This window comes from Rhipicephalus microplus, chromosome 4, assembly GCF_043290135.1.
Source record: "Rhipicephalus microplus isolate Deutch F79 chromosome 4, USDA_Rmic, whole genome shotgun sequence".
In the NCBI taxonomy this organism is placed as follows: domain Eukaryota; kingdom Metazoa; phylum Arthropoda; class Arachnida; order Ixodida; family Ixodidae; genus Rhipicephalus; species Rhipicephalus microplus.
The window spans coordinates 8,579,856-8,593,713 of NC_134703.1; the positions used below are offsets into that span (position 1 = coordinate 8,579,856).

Here is a 13,858-nt window from a genome sequence, read left to right on the forward strand (position 1 = left end):
ATCCGGTTGGAAACTGCGCGGTACCGGGATTTGAACCACGGACCTCTTGCATGCGAGGCGGATGCTCTAACCACTACGCCATCGCCGCACCGCCAAAGAGGGTTCAGCTTAAATTGAGGACGACGCAGCGAGCAATGGAAAGAAAAATGGTAGGTGTAACCTTAAGAGACAAGAAGAGAGCAGAATGGATTAGGGAACAAACGGTGGTTAAGGATATCATAGCTGAAATCAAGAAGAAGAAATGGACATGGGCAGGGCATGTAGTGCGTAGACAAGATAACCGCTGGTCATTAAGGGTAACTGACTGGATTCCCAGAGAAGGGAAGCGGGTTAGGGGGAGACAGAAGATTAGGTGGGCAGATGAGATTAAGAAGTTTGCGGGTATAAATTGGCGGCAGCAAGCACAGGACCGGGTTAACTGGCGGAACATGGGAGAGGCCTTTGTCCTGCAGTGGACGTAGTCAGGCTGATGATGATGATGATGAATAGCTAAGCAAAGCTACAGCGTTGGATTGCTATTAAAAGAATTGTGGATTCCGTGGGAAGCACTGTAGATTCTTGGAAAACACTAAAAATTGATAATTCACTAAATATTTGAAAAGAACCTACAAGTGCAGCAGTATTGGCTAGAAAATGAATTTCTGAGGCACTACTGTGGTGACATTACCAGTGCAGACTTCCTTCAGTACTTAGTGGCACAGATTTAGCAAGAACATGTATTTAATGGCAACAGCAGTTGAGCCCCTTTATAACAAACATTCATGCAAGAGACAAGTGTGCATGCACTTGAATATAAGAGAATGAGAACGTGGTAGACTGCATACAAGAGATGCCTCGTGTAAGAGACAAGAACTGCCTTTGCATCAACCGTCTTCTAAAACCCAAAGACAAACACAGCAGAGATGCACTTCCCATTTTCTCTTAAAAGTTGCATGTATCTTTTGTCAACAATCATGCAAGCAATAATCTTATGAACCCAGCTTCAACACACCCACATTTATATTCAGTTACTTGAAAACCCAACTGCACTCATCATCAACTTCAGCTTTAATGCATGATAATAAATAGGAATGACTTTGTATGCAACGTAATAATTGTAGTATTTTTTAGCCAGGGCTCAGTATAACTGTGCTTATTATATAATAGAGCCATCACACAGGGCATCACCACATTGCGGAGTGTCCACAACCGTCCACAACTGTGGCAAAAAGCCAGAGAAAAGCTGCATGTTCCCACTTTGCCTAACCATAAACACACGGTAGTAAATACTGCAATGAGCCGTGGTCGTGGTTGAAAGTAATGTGGCACAGCTTCTTGTGAGCTATTTCTGAAAGCAAAAAAAGAGCACATGAGAGGATGCACTAGATGTGGCACAAAATGTGGAGTTGCTTTAGGTTGTACTAAGCTTTTACTTCTTTCTACACTTATACTTCACAGCCACCTGACTTTACAAGGACCATTATGGTAGATTGCATTCACTGCTCTAGCTCTGCAATCATTCCGCAAAGAAGCACATTCAAGGTGCACTTTTCATAAATGAGGACATAAGTGCTGCACAGTCAGCTTGGCTATAAGAAACAAAAGAACCCACATATACTCAGCATGCTCGGAGCGAGAGATGCGCTGCCTGTAAAAAGACTGGTTAAAAGGGTACTGACAAAATCTCGTGGGCCAGATAGCCTGTGGGATCGATTTAAGTGAACATGCATATATCATCTGCAAAATTTTGGCCTAGAATACCAATCTTGAAGTCTGCGTGAGCGACCAAGCACCATACGTCGCACCTCACAGCCTTAAAACCCTCAAAAGTGACTCAGCAATGACTCCACTTCCCCCCCACGTTGACACGCTGCAGCCAAATACAAATTATGCTGACATCAAAGTCTCTTCTACCATGTGTTTGCACTAGCAGACTACTACTCAGCAACAGCTCACAAGCACAGCACACATGTTGAAAGTTTTGTATCTGGCGGCACTGCTTCCCCGTTTCCTGTTTGATGGGGGCGAGCGTTTCACACACTACTGAGAGAGAGTTGCACCCGGCGGTTTGGCGTTTTCAGGGCTCTCTTAAAACAGAAACTGATATTGGCCGGTAATAAGGAACCTATCATTAATTTTCTATTGCCCACTGTGACAAACAATGTGCCACATTATGGCGAACAGACAACACATTGTAACATAAAAACTAGAGGCAAAAATGTTTGTGACAGTCCCTCTTTAATAACAAGATGACATTGATTATGTGATGCACAAACCGGCAACTGTTCCATTTTTAGTTGCCAAATGTCTTATATGCAGAGACTTCAGTAAGATTAAAACCACAAATTAACATTGCCTGCGTGTTGTTTAAGACACTTTGAAGTAGAATGTCTTAGCGTTATGTTGAATCAACTAGCTTTAGCTTGGTCACAGCATTTCGGTTTAGCTGCAAGCATAACTATGTTAACACGTCTGCTGAGTATTGTTGTGCAACGTATGGCACACATGTCTCAATAAAGTGAACCATAAGTGTTGAGCTGCCTAGCCTGCAAGCATTGCCCATCAAAAAGCAAGCTATGCCAAAGGGCAGTCTCTCAATTGAAAAAAAAAAAAAGCAAGTGATTAACATTTGACTCTAGGAATTCCAAAAGTGTGAGAATGCACACAGCATCTGCACAAAACAAACAAACTTTCTAGCGAGATTTTAAGACAGCAGCCGTTATTCAGTAGTATTTTTAGTTCACACAATGACGAGAATACAAGCTTGGATAGATATAACTGAAGACAAAACTCTAGTCAGGCCTTCTTCGTTCAATGAATTGGGATAAACTCTCACACTACTGTGCCATTTGATCTTTTAGCTGGTTTTACAGCTTCATAGTGCACTGTACGTGAACCAAGCTCAGTTGTTCCTCTAGCCAAGTGACTTGAATGACAATGCTGTTCCTTTCATTACACTACCCTGATACATATAACAGGACTGGTGGACTTGGGTCCTACAGTATATAACCACAGATATACCAACATAAATTAATAGGAGCCAACTTACTGCACGTAACCTGTCTCGGATTCAACTGCTGTGCCAAAAGTACCGGTACCAATTTTCGCAGGTCAATGCGAGCTTCATAAGAACCATCATGAGTAATGGTTCCATCACCTGCAAAACACAGATTAATTAGTGATGTTGGTTCTGTGCAAGCAGTTGAAATTTGAGCAGAACCTTCAAGTATATCCATAATGTGGTCACACTTTGAAGTAGACATCAGAAACCAGCTGTATACCAGGACGCCCATGGCTCAAATGACACCTACCCCATTCTTCTCTCATCTGGCAACTGAGGGGAACTTGAATGGCAGGTGAGCTGTCAATTTTGCTAGTAAATTGCTTGAGTTGGGGAGCAATGTGATACAATTTATAAAATTCTGCAGCTTCACGAGTCAAGACCAAACGCCATCATATGATTATGCGGTAAGCCTTAAATCACCTGACGGTTCTTTCACCTAAATGAACCATACAAGCAAGCTTCCAGAAGATTTGAAATACATCCGCCACTGCTTCACCCATGCAGGCAAATGAGAACATTCTTTATTGCTCTTCTGGCACCATATTGAATTTTGATCAAGCCCCTCTCCCAATCTTGTTGGATCATTTTTTACCAAAGGGGAGAACTTTCTCGGTAAGTTCTCAGGCAATTTGGCAGTACACCAACATCAAAATGGGACTGCCAAGAATCGAACCCTTGTGCTTAGCAGTGCAAAAGTGCAGCCGCCATAGCACCGATTCCTGTGCAATTATACCTGACAAAATGTCACAATCTACATTAACCTCACACAATGAAATGTATAAACTACATGTTTTCTTCCTATGTTCTGCTGCAGATACTCATCAATTGAAGGGCCAATCAATCAAGCTAGGCCACGCTTAACTAGGGTCTGTAATGTAAACAGTGCCTATCAGAAGCCAGTTTTAGTGGCCAAATTAAAATAACTCCCCAAAACAAATTAATACTGGTGTAAGTAAAACTATAATAAGCAATTAACCATGGTTCTAGAGAATGTGCAATTGCATTTATTATGACTGAACTGATCAAACTTGAAGGATAAATTGTTGATTGATTGATTTGTGGGGTTTAACGTCCCAAAACCACCATTTGATTATGAGAGACGCCGTAGTGGAGGGCTCCGGAAATTTTGACCACCTGGGGTTCTTTAACGTGCACCCAAATCTGAGTACACGGGCCTACAACATTTCCGCCTCCATCGGAAATGCAGCCGCCGCAGCCGGGAATTGAACCCGCGACCTGCGGGTCAGCAGCCGAGTACCTTAGCCACTAGACCACCGCGGCGGGGCGAAGGATAAATTGTAACAACAGTCAGAGCAAGTGTACTAAACAAGGCACCAAGCTATCCCATTTCTCCACCACATGCAGTGTTTTAGCTGGTGTTTTCTGCTTTCTGCCGCCGAATAGGGTGGCCAACCACATGAGGGGCACTGAGGAAATGAACATGAAACCTCACAATGCAGTTTCTGTCAACAGACTTGCACAAAATATCCCTGAATTTTGGTTTTATCTCTCATTTGCAGTTTCGCAGGCTCAAAAATGAGACCGAGCTGCCAAAAGGCTTCTTTCTTACTTGTGGCACCAGCTCTTGAGATTAACTTGTAATGCATGGCCCTCTGAGCTTGAAGTAGCTGTCACGAAGCTACGACGCTTCGTTTTAATGCAGCAAAGCGATGATGTAAGAAAAACATGAGGCCTTTTGTTTATGAACACACTATTTTTACAGAGCACAAGAGCAAGGAAAACAAAATATAAAGGCGTTGTAAACAGAAGAAAGTGCTTCAAGAAAGAGTTTAACCATTAGGGTAAACAGGCACGGACTCGGTTGAGGACACAAGTGTGAGCGGCGATGGCACTTGTAGTGTGGCACTGCAGAAGACGTGTCGGTAGATGCTGGACCTGGCTGACAGCAATGGCTGGACACCCTTTCGGCATTTGCCAGTCAAGGTTTGGTCTATGTTGTGGAGATGCAAGTGGGCTTGGATCCTCCTAATGATCTACAAGCGCCACACACCAGAAGGAAGGTTGACGTGGACCTTCAGACCGGTACATGTCTGGTCGCAACTCCTGCATCCTGGACACCGTTTTCGTCTGGCCGCATCTGCTCTGCTACTCCGCTATTCTTTGGAATCTCCTTTTTTTTTTGCCATCATGCCCATTGCTTCAGCATCTCATCTCTACAGTAGGTGTTGCATGCCATCTTCTTCCGATTCCATTTCACTTGCACACATCCTCACAGTAGCACTTGTCACACATCCTTGTGGTTATGCATACAGTCAATATTTCCAGTCTCTTGCTAAGACTACTGATGAACTTGTCGTGTGCTGTCGTGCCGGGGCAGCGACAATGATGAGGTCAACAGAGAAGTGAGCGCTTGAACTTAGAAATAAATCAGTTGATTTTCGTGTTCCAATGCAGCAATTCCTGCATCTCCGCTGCAGTCGTGACTCCAGACCATGGAATAACATAAACATTCCAAAAGATTTCTCTGAGCCAACCAACCTCTGACCTGCCCATCACTATGGCCCGACTACCAAATGAAACCATGGTGCTCTGCATCCTGTTGCCGCTGGAATCGCCCGAATTTTGGCTAAGGAGCCCAGCCATATGGCTCATGGAAATGAAGATTGGTTTCTACCTGCCCAATACTGTCGTCGCTGCCCAGGCACGTCAGCACGTGACAGCCCCCCCTCCCCCCTCCGCCATATAGATGAAATCTTGGTCAGACCAGTGCACATGCTTTTTCTTTGTTGTAGATGGCTTCGTGAAAGGTGAAGAGCAGAAACAGGAAAGATGGTATCATTCACAGTACATAGGCAGGCTTGAGCCTGTCAATTGACACTTTTTACGCCCACACAAATTGTGAAATGCTTGTCTTGTTCCTTGATCCTCAAATGTGGTCCAAGTGAACACTAGTTGAAGCGATTAGCAAACTGCATCTGCTCGAAAAAAAACATGAGCCGCCGCATAAGTCTATGCACAACCCATTCCTCTTTGAGGATTTGGATTTACAAACCGCCACTCATGTTCTTCTTCGAACAGATGCAGCTCGCAAACGCCGAGACAGTGTCACAGCGATTAATGAAAAGGCAATTGATGGAGCATGCTTCCGGCTGAACGCATCCAAGACTAGAAAATTAAGAGCCTCATGAAGGAGAGTGCATGATAGATGTCCGAGCCAAGGAAAACAGGTCAACACGTTGAAAAAGACGGCTGTGGAATAAGTGTCGAAACCATCGCTGGAACACCGGGCGAAAACTGGATGGCCCCACCTGAATTGACTTCAACACGATGCAAACATTCATTAAAAAATGTGTGTACTTAGAACCCATGCGGGTTAGTCCTCTCCATCGTGCAGCGTCTTTGTGGGAGCTTGGAGGATTTTGAACACTGTGTAGAAGTCAAGAAGTGCCGGCACTATCAACATCTAATAAAGAGGTAATCGGGGGGGCTTCGCCATGGGGATGGCGGCTCGTTGTTTTATTAACAACGTTGACAAGTGATGCTGGGGAACAAAACACTCGGCAAACGCTGGCAAAAATGCTGCATGTACATTAAAAAGTCTACCGTCTAATCCTTTTAAGTGCCCCCTTCCCTTCTTCAGGAGATTTAAAATATCTTCTCCCACCATTTTCACCTGTATTATTCACCTCGTCAGGGTGAATGAAAACAGTTAATGCATATGTATTCAATAAAGCATTTAAATAGAAGCACAAGTGTGCATTTCTCATTCTTAGAGGATCTTCCCCCACCATCTAGAATTTTGATCTAACAGCAAGCAAGGGCCCCCCTCCAAATCTTGTTGAAATATCCTTCACCATAGGGGATGCGTTTGCTCGGGATTTCACTGTACATATGCCAACCATATTGCTACATACCAGTGGCATGGAGATGAAGAGGACAAAGACGGACGCTGCTCGCTTAACCAGCTGAAAATATATCTGTGTCTGCTCTTGCGAGTCAGTTTCCTTTTCGTAACATGCGGTGTGATCCCCCTCCTCTTTAAAGAACTCTGAAGCGGGCGCTCACTCGCGGTTTTCAACATTACCACTCAAGACTCGACTACATCCTCTCTGGTGGCCAACCCAGCGGCCGCAACAACTTTCGTGACGCTTCCTGCACTCAAAGACCCTGGTGTGTTCTCGGGCCACGAGGGTTCCGACGTCAACAAAAGGCCACGCCTCTACCAATGAGTCAGCGCTACTTATAGATGGGACACCACGCTCTTGCTCGCAAACGTCACCTTTTACCTTGACGAAATCCCTCGTGTCTGATTTGACACCCATGAGCATAACATTACCAGCTGGGACAGCTTCAAAGAACAGATCCGTGAGCTCTTTGGAAACCCGTATGGTCATGAAGAAGCTGCGAAGAACGAGTTCTCAACTTGCGTACAAACTTCCATCGAGCCCTACATAAGCAACATTCAGGATGTCCTCACACTATGCCGCAAGCCCGACGAGAACATGTCCGAGCCTGAAAATGTTGCGCATATACTCAAAGCTATCACGGACGATGCGTTTAACTTGCTGGTATTATACAACGGGTCATCTGTTGATGTTATTTATTCGAGAATGCCGCCAGCTCCAACAAGCTAAAAGCAGGCGCATCTCACATCAGTTCCAGTGCCTTCCGAATACCGCCGTGACGTCCTCGTGTCTCGACGCATATCGTCCACCAGACACCTGTGACAACTTGACGCGACTCGTCAGGTGGCAACTTGAAGCGGCTTCTCCAGCTACGAGGGCACCAACGTCCCCGACCCCTCTCCTTCAATTAAGCTGTCCCTCATTCAAGCAGTCATCTGGCAGGAAATTGCCAGCTTGGAAATTTGCTCTATTTCACCACTTCCCCGTACAGACTTCCAGCCCCAGCACACGCCTGCCTGTCCATTCCCGACCGGTTCTCCCTCAACACTTCATAATTCGTCCGCATGACGAACACACGATTGCAAGCCCAGCTGCTTCTCGTGTCACTGCATTGGGCCCATTTCTCGCCATTGCAGAAGTTGCTGCGGTCCTTCTGCGCATGCTTCGCCTTGTACCTTCCATGCTCCTTCCTCTTATCATCATGGCTCCAGCCCCGACCCTGTGGCCAGGAACCTGCTCCTGAAACCCGCTACTTCCCCCCCCCCTCCCCCACTTCACCTGTCTCATTCTCCACTGCCCCGCCGACAATATTCCGCCGCCTTTCCACGAGGTTTTCCAATGGCAAAATAAGTGTTGCAGCTCCCAGCAGTGACGCTGCATTGCTTGGACTGACAAAAATCCTCTCTTTACCATACAGACGAAACTGAACCTTATCGACGTTCAAGTAGACGGCGTGCATATGACTGCTCCTGTCGACACTAGCGCTCAACTTTTCGTTAGGACAAATTATTTTCGCTGCAAGCTCAAGAAGGTCCTCCCACCTGCGATTACTCAGACCATGTTGCTGATAATAGAATAGCATCTATCATCAGCAGCTCCGTTTGTGCAAGATCGCAGATCGACACACAACTGTTCCCACGACGTAATCCTAAGCCTCGACTTCCTGTCTGCACATTCTACTTTCATAGACCGTTCGCCCAGTACACTCCGTCTACACTTGCACGCAACAGAACCTCTTGCACAACGGTCAAGTCGCCTCTACACAATAGGACATGCGTGCCTTGCTTCACAAGCACTAAGCTACGTAGAGCTCGTCTCATTACCACCAGTTCCCAACGGTGACTATGTTCTGACCTTTATCACCAATATCCTCATCAACCGCGGCATCACATTACCGCACACCATTCTGTCCATCGCAGGGAACTCCATGTGCCTCCCAGTTGTCAACTTTAGTTTGACACCTCAAGGGATCTCCTTCGCTTTGATTTGCACGCTAGAAAACAATGCCATGGACGTTCTCACGACGGCCGCTCTTTCTGGCACCCATGCTCAACATCAATTGGACACTTGCTCTGGCAGCGCTATTAAGTCGATGACTGTTTCCAACTTAAGGGGGGATGTGGCACTTGGAAGTAAAAAATTGGCCCAAAAATCGCATTTTCTCTTTCATCATTTCCATGTTCCCGATGCCTTTCCGCACCTATCAGCAAAGTCTGGCTTCGAAATTCCACTTATTTCTCAAGCTATAACCCATAAAGAGAGCAACTTCGTGCAAGCGGACCTTTAAATTGAAGTGTAAACTAGCCATATTTCAATCACCGACGGCACATGAACTACGTGTTCCACCAGGGCCATTTTGGTCTTGTTGGAAAGGTCACGTTTCTAGATTTTTTTAAATTTTATTTTCCAGTAGACAACTATGTGCTTTTCGCAAAAGCAAAAAAAGCGAAGTCGAAATCACGCGCAGTGCGTGATTCCATTGCATGCTTGATGCACATGATCAAAATGGCGCTACCTGATTGGCCCGGAAAACTCGCTGGCAGTATCTGCCGCCATTTTGAAAAGATATCGCCCTTGCGAAGGTGTCATGACTCGTATCTCTAACGTGCTTGTGCATCTCGCTATGCCCGGCGGTGTGAAAAACTTCTGATTGCAGCATCATTTTGGTCGTTCACGGAAGAAAGGCAGCGGGAGAAAGCCCAATGGTGCTGCTACTGTGTCGCGGGAGCAAGTGCCGACATTGTTTGATGGTGCCGTTGTATCCGAAGACTGTTCCTCGTGCCTGCGTGGTATGAACGCTGACTGCCCGTGTACTGAAGATATTGTGCAAGATAACTTCCCCGGATAGCAGACGCTCTGTGGATTATGATCGCGCCGATGCTACCGGCAAGGGTGAAGTGCGCGTAGACACGGGCCTCCCCGACAGCGTGCGTGATGTCGACTCCAGCCGTGTGCGGGTAGAGGCTGATGTGATCGGTGCCAGTGAAGTTCTCGACGCGCGCACCTGCGAGACAACCACTATGCTTCGTCAGTGTCGGCAACAGCGCGAAAAATTGAGCGCTTTTCGGAGTCAAGTGGTTAGATAGCGAGGCAAAATGCCAGCAAAGCAAACTCAGAATTCACACTAAAGCCTTCAATCCGTGATTTCGAGTTCGGTATCAAAGGAGCAGCACGCTTCTCTTTTTGCTATGCAAGCTGCTGTTACAGAAGATGTGCTGTGCTTCAACATGGGCAAAGTCAATGCATTTGCTCCGATTCTAGAGCAGCTGGACATCACAATATTTAGCAGCACATCCCTGGTGGCTAGGGAGAACTGTCATCAAAGTGCAACCTTAAATAAATAGAGAGAAGCGACCTAAAGTCCCAGAAAGTTGGTCAAGAAGAAGCATAAGGATGGGATGCATCCAAATTATGCCCCTGGTACATTTTCATAAGATTTTATTAGTATTTTTTCAATAAAGGTGTTTTTACACGTTTTTCCTCATTTTTATATCATCATAATTTCTTTTTTGCCAGAAAGATAAATGCATACAGTATGCAATATGGCTATTTTGAAGGCAATATGCAGATCAAAAATGTTTTTAATAGGGTCACATGCGTGACAGGTGAAGGTGGCTTTTTTTTTTTTTGTGAACACTGATGTGCTCTAGCTCTTGTTGAAATTGGCCCAGCAAATTATTTATAGCATATTGCACTCCTGAAACATCCTACCTTGTTTCTACACTGTCGTCAATATTTTTGTGCTTCTTGATTAGATGCTAATTAGGCTCCAAACAAAAGACTCAGGTTATACATTGATTGTGGAGTATCCTAGAAACTACTTGACCTATCAAAGAAGTAATTACATTTTTAGTATTTGCACATCTAAATACACAAACTGTGAAAATTTCATTCAGGTCTATACATAAATAAAGTTGCCCATCAAGTGTAGCCTCCCCCCTTAACGAGCTCAAGCGGGTTCTGCTGTCCTGCATCAACGTTTTCAACTTTAGCAGCCGTCCAATGAGGAAAGCTACTGGTGTGAAGCACCGCATAAACACTGGTAATGAGCATCCCATTCATAGGCATCCATATCAGGTGTCGGCGGTCGAGCGTCACATTATTCAAAGTGAGGTCGACAAAATGCTTGTTAAGCCCGTCACTGAGATATCCTGCAGTCCTTGGACTTCTTCTGTCATGCTCGTCCATAAGAAAGACAGCACATGGCGTTTCTGTGTCCATTACTGACACCGAAACAAAATTACCAGGAGAAATTACCAAGTCCGCATCCCTTAGCGTGATAGAGTACCTAAGCGCCACCTGCCCATGTTGATCACAAAAACTATCAGTTTTCTGTTCAGCTTTGCCTTTGTATTTCCATGTTTTTTCTTAATAAAATTCAGTTGCGAGTCAGCGTCGGTGTTGTGCACATTCTTCTTTTTTCTTAGTCCTCGTCCCCCAGTGCACTGCTAAAATTAAGATGAACACGTTCTCAAGTTCCAATTCTCATGCAGTTTGAAACTCATATAGAGCACCTCTCAGCCGTCTTAGGCATGTTCCATTGTGCTGGCCTACAGCTGAACTCGTCCAAATGTCACTTTGGACACCACCAAATCACAGCACTGGGCCATTTAGTAGACGCAAACGGTGTACAACCAGACCCTGCAAAAATCTGCGTCGTCAAAAACTTTCCTGTCCCACAATCTGCAAAGGATGTACGCAGCTTTATCATGCTATGTTCCTCCTTCCGACACTTGGTGAAAAATTTAGCGCACATAGCCAGGCCTCTTACGCAGCTCCACAAACAAGACGTCCCTCCAAAAAGGCTTCTGCATTCTCGACTCTCTTCCCAACACTCCTCCGATTCTGGTACCTTCAGACGGATGCAAGTTGCATTGAAGCAGTCAACAACAACGTGGCCATGATTGCCTTATTGCCAGCCGCCTCCTACCCGCCCGTAATTATTCCATCACAGAGCGTCAGTGGTTGGCTCCAGTTTAGGCGGTGGTGAAATTTTGACCTTACCTATACGCAAGCCCATTTTCGGTAGTTAGCGACCACCACGCGCTCTGCTGGCTGAACTCTCTGAAAGATCCCTCAGGGCACTTGGTCGCGGGGCTTTGAGCCTGCAAAAGTTTTCCAATTTGGTCGTCTACATATCTGCCACCTGCACCATGATGCCGATTGCCTTTCCCGGTACCCTGTCAACGATCCCGAAAACACGACCCCCCCCCCCCCCCCCCCTCAGAGAACTCCATCTTGTAAGTGTCCAATTTCCTTAATATTGGTGAAGAATAAAAATGGAATGCACTGCTGCTTGACATCATCAGGTGTACGAAATCTTCCCCAATTGACGCTTCTGTCTGCCACTTTGCCCTTCAAAAAGATGTCCTATACCGCCGCAATTCCCGACCTGACGGGCCTGACCTTTTCATTGTTGTGTATAAGCATTTGTGACACAGTGTCCTCACCGACCTTCACGACTTTCCCACAGCTGGACCACTTAGAGTTTCTCGCACATACAAGCGAGCACGGCGTCGTTTCTTCTGGCCAGGCCTTGCTCGCTCGGTATGCCAATACATCCCCATGTGCGAGTTATGGCAACATCGTAAAACACCGTCGCTGCTACCCACTGGCCATTCTCAACCAATTGACATACTCGCAGAACGATTTTACCGTGTTGTGTTGGACCTGCTTGGTCCTTTTTCTACATCAATATTGGAAAACAAATAGATAGCCGTGATTACAGATTACGCTACACGCTACGCTATTACACGAGCTTTACCGACAAGCTGTGGAACCGACGTCACTTACTTCTTGTTAGGGGACGTTATATTAGTTCACTGTGCCCTGACTCCACTCCTCCCAGACCGTGGCTGTACATTTCTATCTCAAGTCATCACCTACATTCTGCAATATTATTCCATGCAATACACACTGACCACCACTTACCACCCTCAAATCAACAACTTCGCGGAACGCTGTAACTGTACTCTCACATATATGCTCGCTATGTACGTGTCGCGTGAACACCGAAATGGGGATCTTGCCTTACCCTATGCAACTTTCGGGTATAATTCATCCGGTCACGACACAGCGGGCTTTTCCCCGTTCTACCTATTGTACGAAAGAGAACTGACTTTACCACTGGACGCAGTCATCTCAGCTCGGACCTCGACCCCCAGAAAGTATGCTCGCGGCTTGATCGCTTGAGCCGATCATGCCCGTCAGCTCACCCATGCTCGCCATGGCGTCTGTACGATGTGGAACATCAAGATGTACATTTCGCTTCCATTACCCTCGTTTTACTCTGGTCTCTTCATCGTCGGGTGGGCCTATTAGAAAACTTTTGTCTAAATACAAGGGATATTACCAAGTATTACATCAAGTAACACCTGTGCCTGGATATTAGAAAACTTTTGTCTAATTACAAGGGATATTACCATGTATTACGTCAAGTAACACCTGTGCCTGGATGGATGAATGTCATGAGCGTCCCCTTCAAAACAGGATGGTGGCGTGTGAGCCACCAAGCTCGCAAGAAAAAAAAAAAAGACAATAAAACTTTTTTTTTGTTGGCCTAATGCCTTATCTACTTCGATTAAATGTCTATCATTAAAAAAAAAATGTAAATTTATATTCAATCTCTCTGCCTTTTCAGGAAAAATGACTTCGTTTTGCCACTATCTCTGTCCTTTATCTCTAATTTTCTTTTACCAATATTCTAACCGTCCCTTACTTGCTTCTATCATGGACAAGTTCAGCTTTTCATGTTTGTCTCTAAAACCCAAAGTCTCATGTAGACTTGTACCCACACGTATACCTGAGTGGACATCGCCGCATTCAATCAGAACATGTTCCTTCCTTTCTTTAACTCCCCCACAGCATGTACATTGTTCTTCTTTATTGAATCTCGCTTTATGACTAAGCGTTCTCAGGCAACCTGACCTCGCTTCGAACAGTAAAGCGC

At 45.5% G+C, this 13,858-nt stretch overlaps 1 protein-coding gene across 3 annotated transcripts in view; it reads right to left on the bottom strand.

The window, feature by feature from the left end:
- The window catches only part of LOC119171628 (Hus1-like checkpoint clamp component), a 93,850-nt gene that overhangs the window by 25,678 nt on the left and 54,314 nt on the right, over positions 1-13,858 (bottom strand). For 2 of the 3 annotated variants that reach the window (XM_075892138.1, XM_037422412.2), the window contains 2 exons: positions 3,029-3,136; positions 703-1,327 (listed from right to left, as the gene is read on the bottom strand). In XM_075892138.1, coding sequence (XP_075748253.1) covers positions 1,242-1,327; positions 3,029-3,136 — 194 coding nt within the window. In that variant the 3' untranslated portion in view covers positions 703-1,241. Of the gene's footprint in view, positions 1-702; positions 1,328-3,028; positions 3,137-13,858 lie in introns of those variants that run through there. The other variant, XM_075892137.1, reaches the window with a different exon arrangement.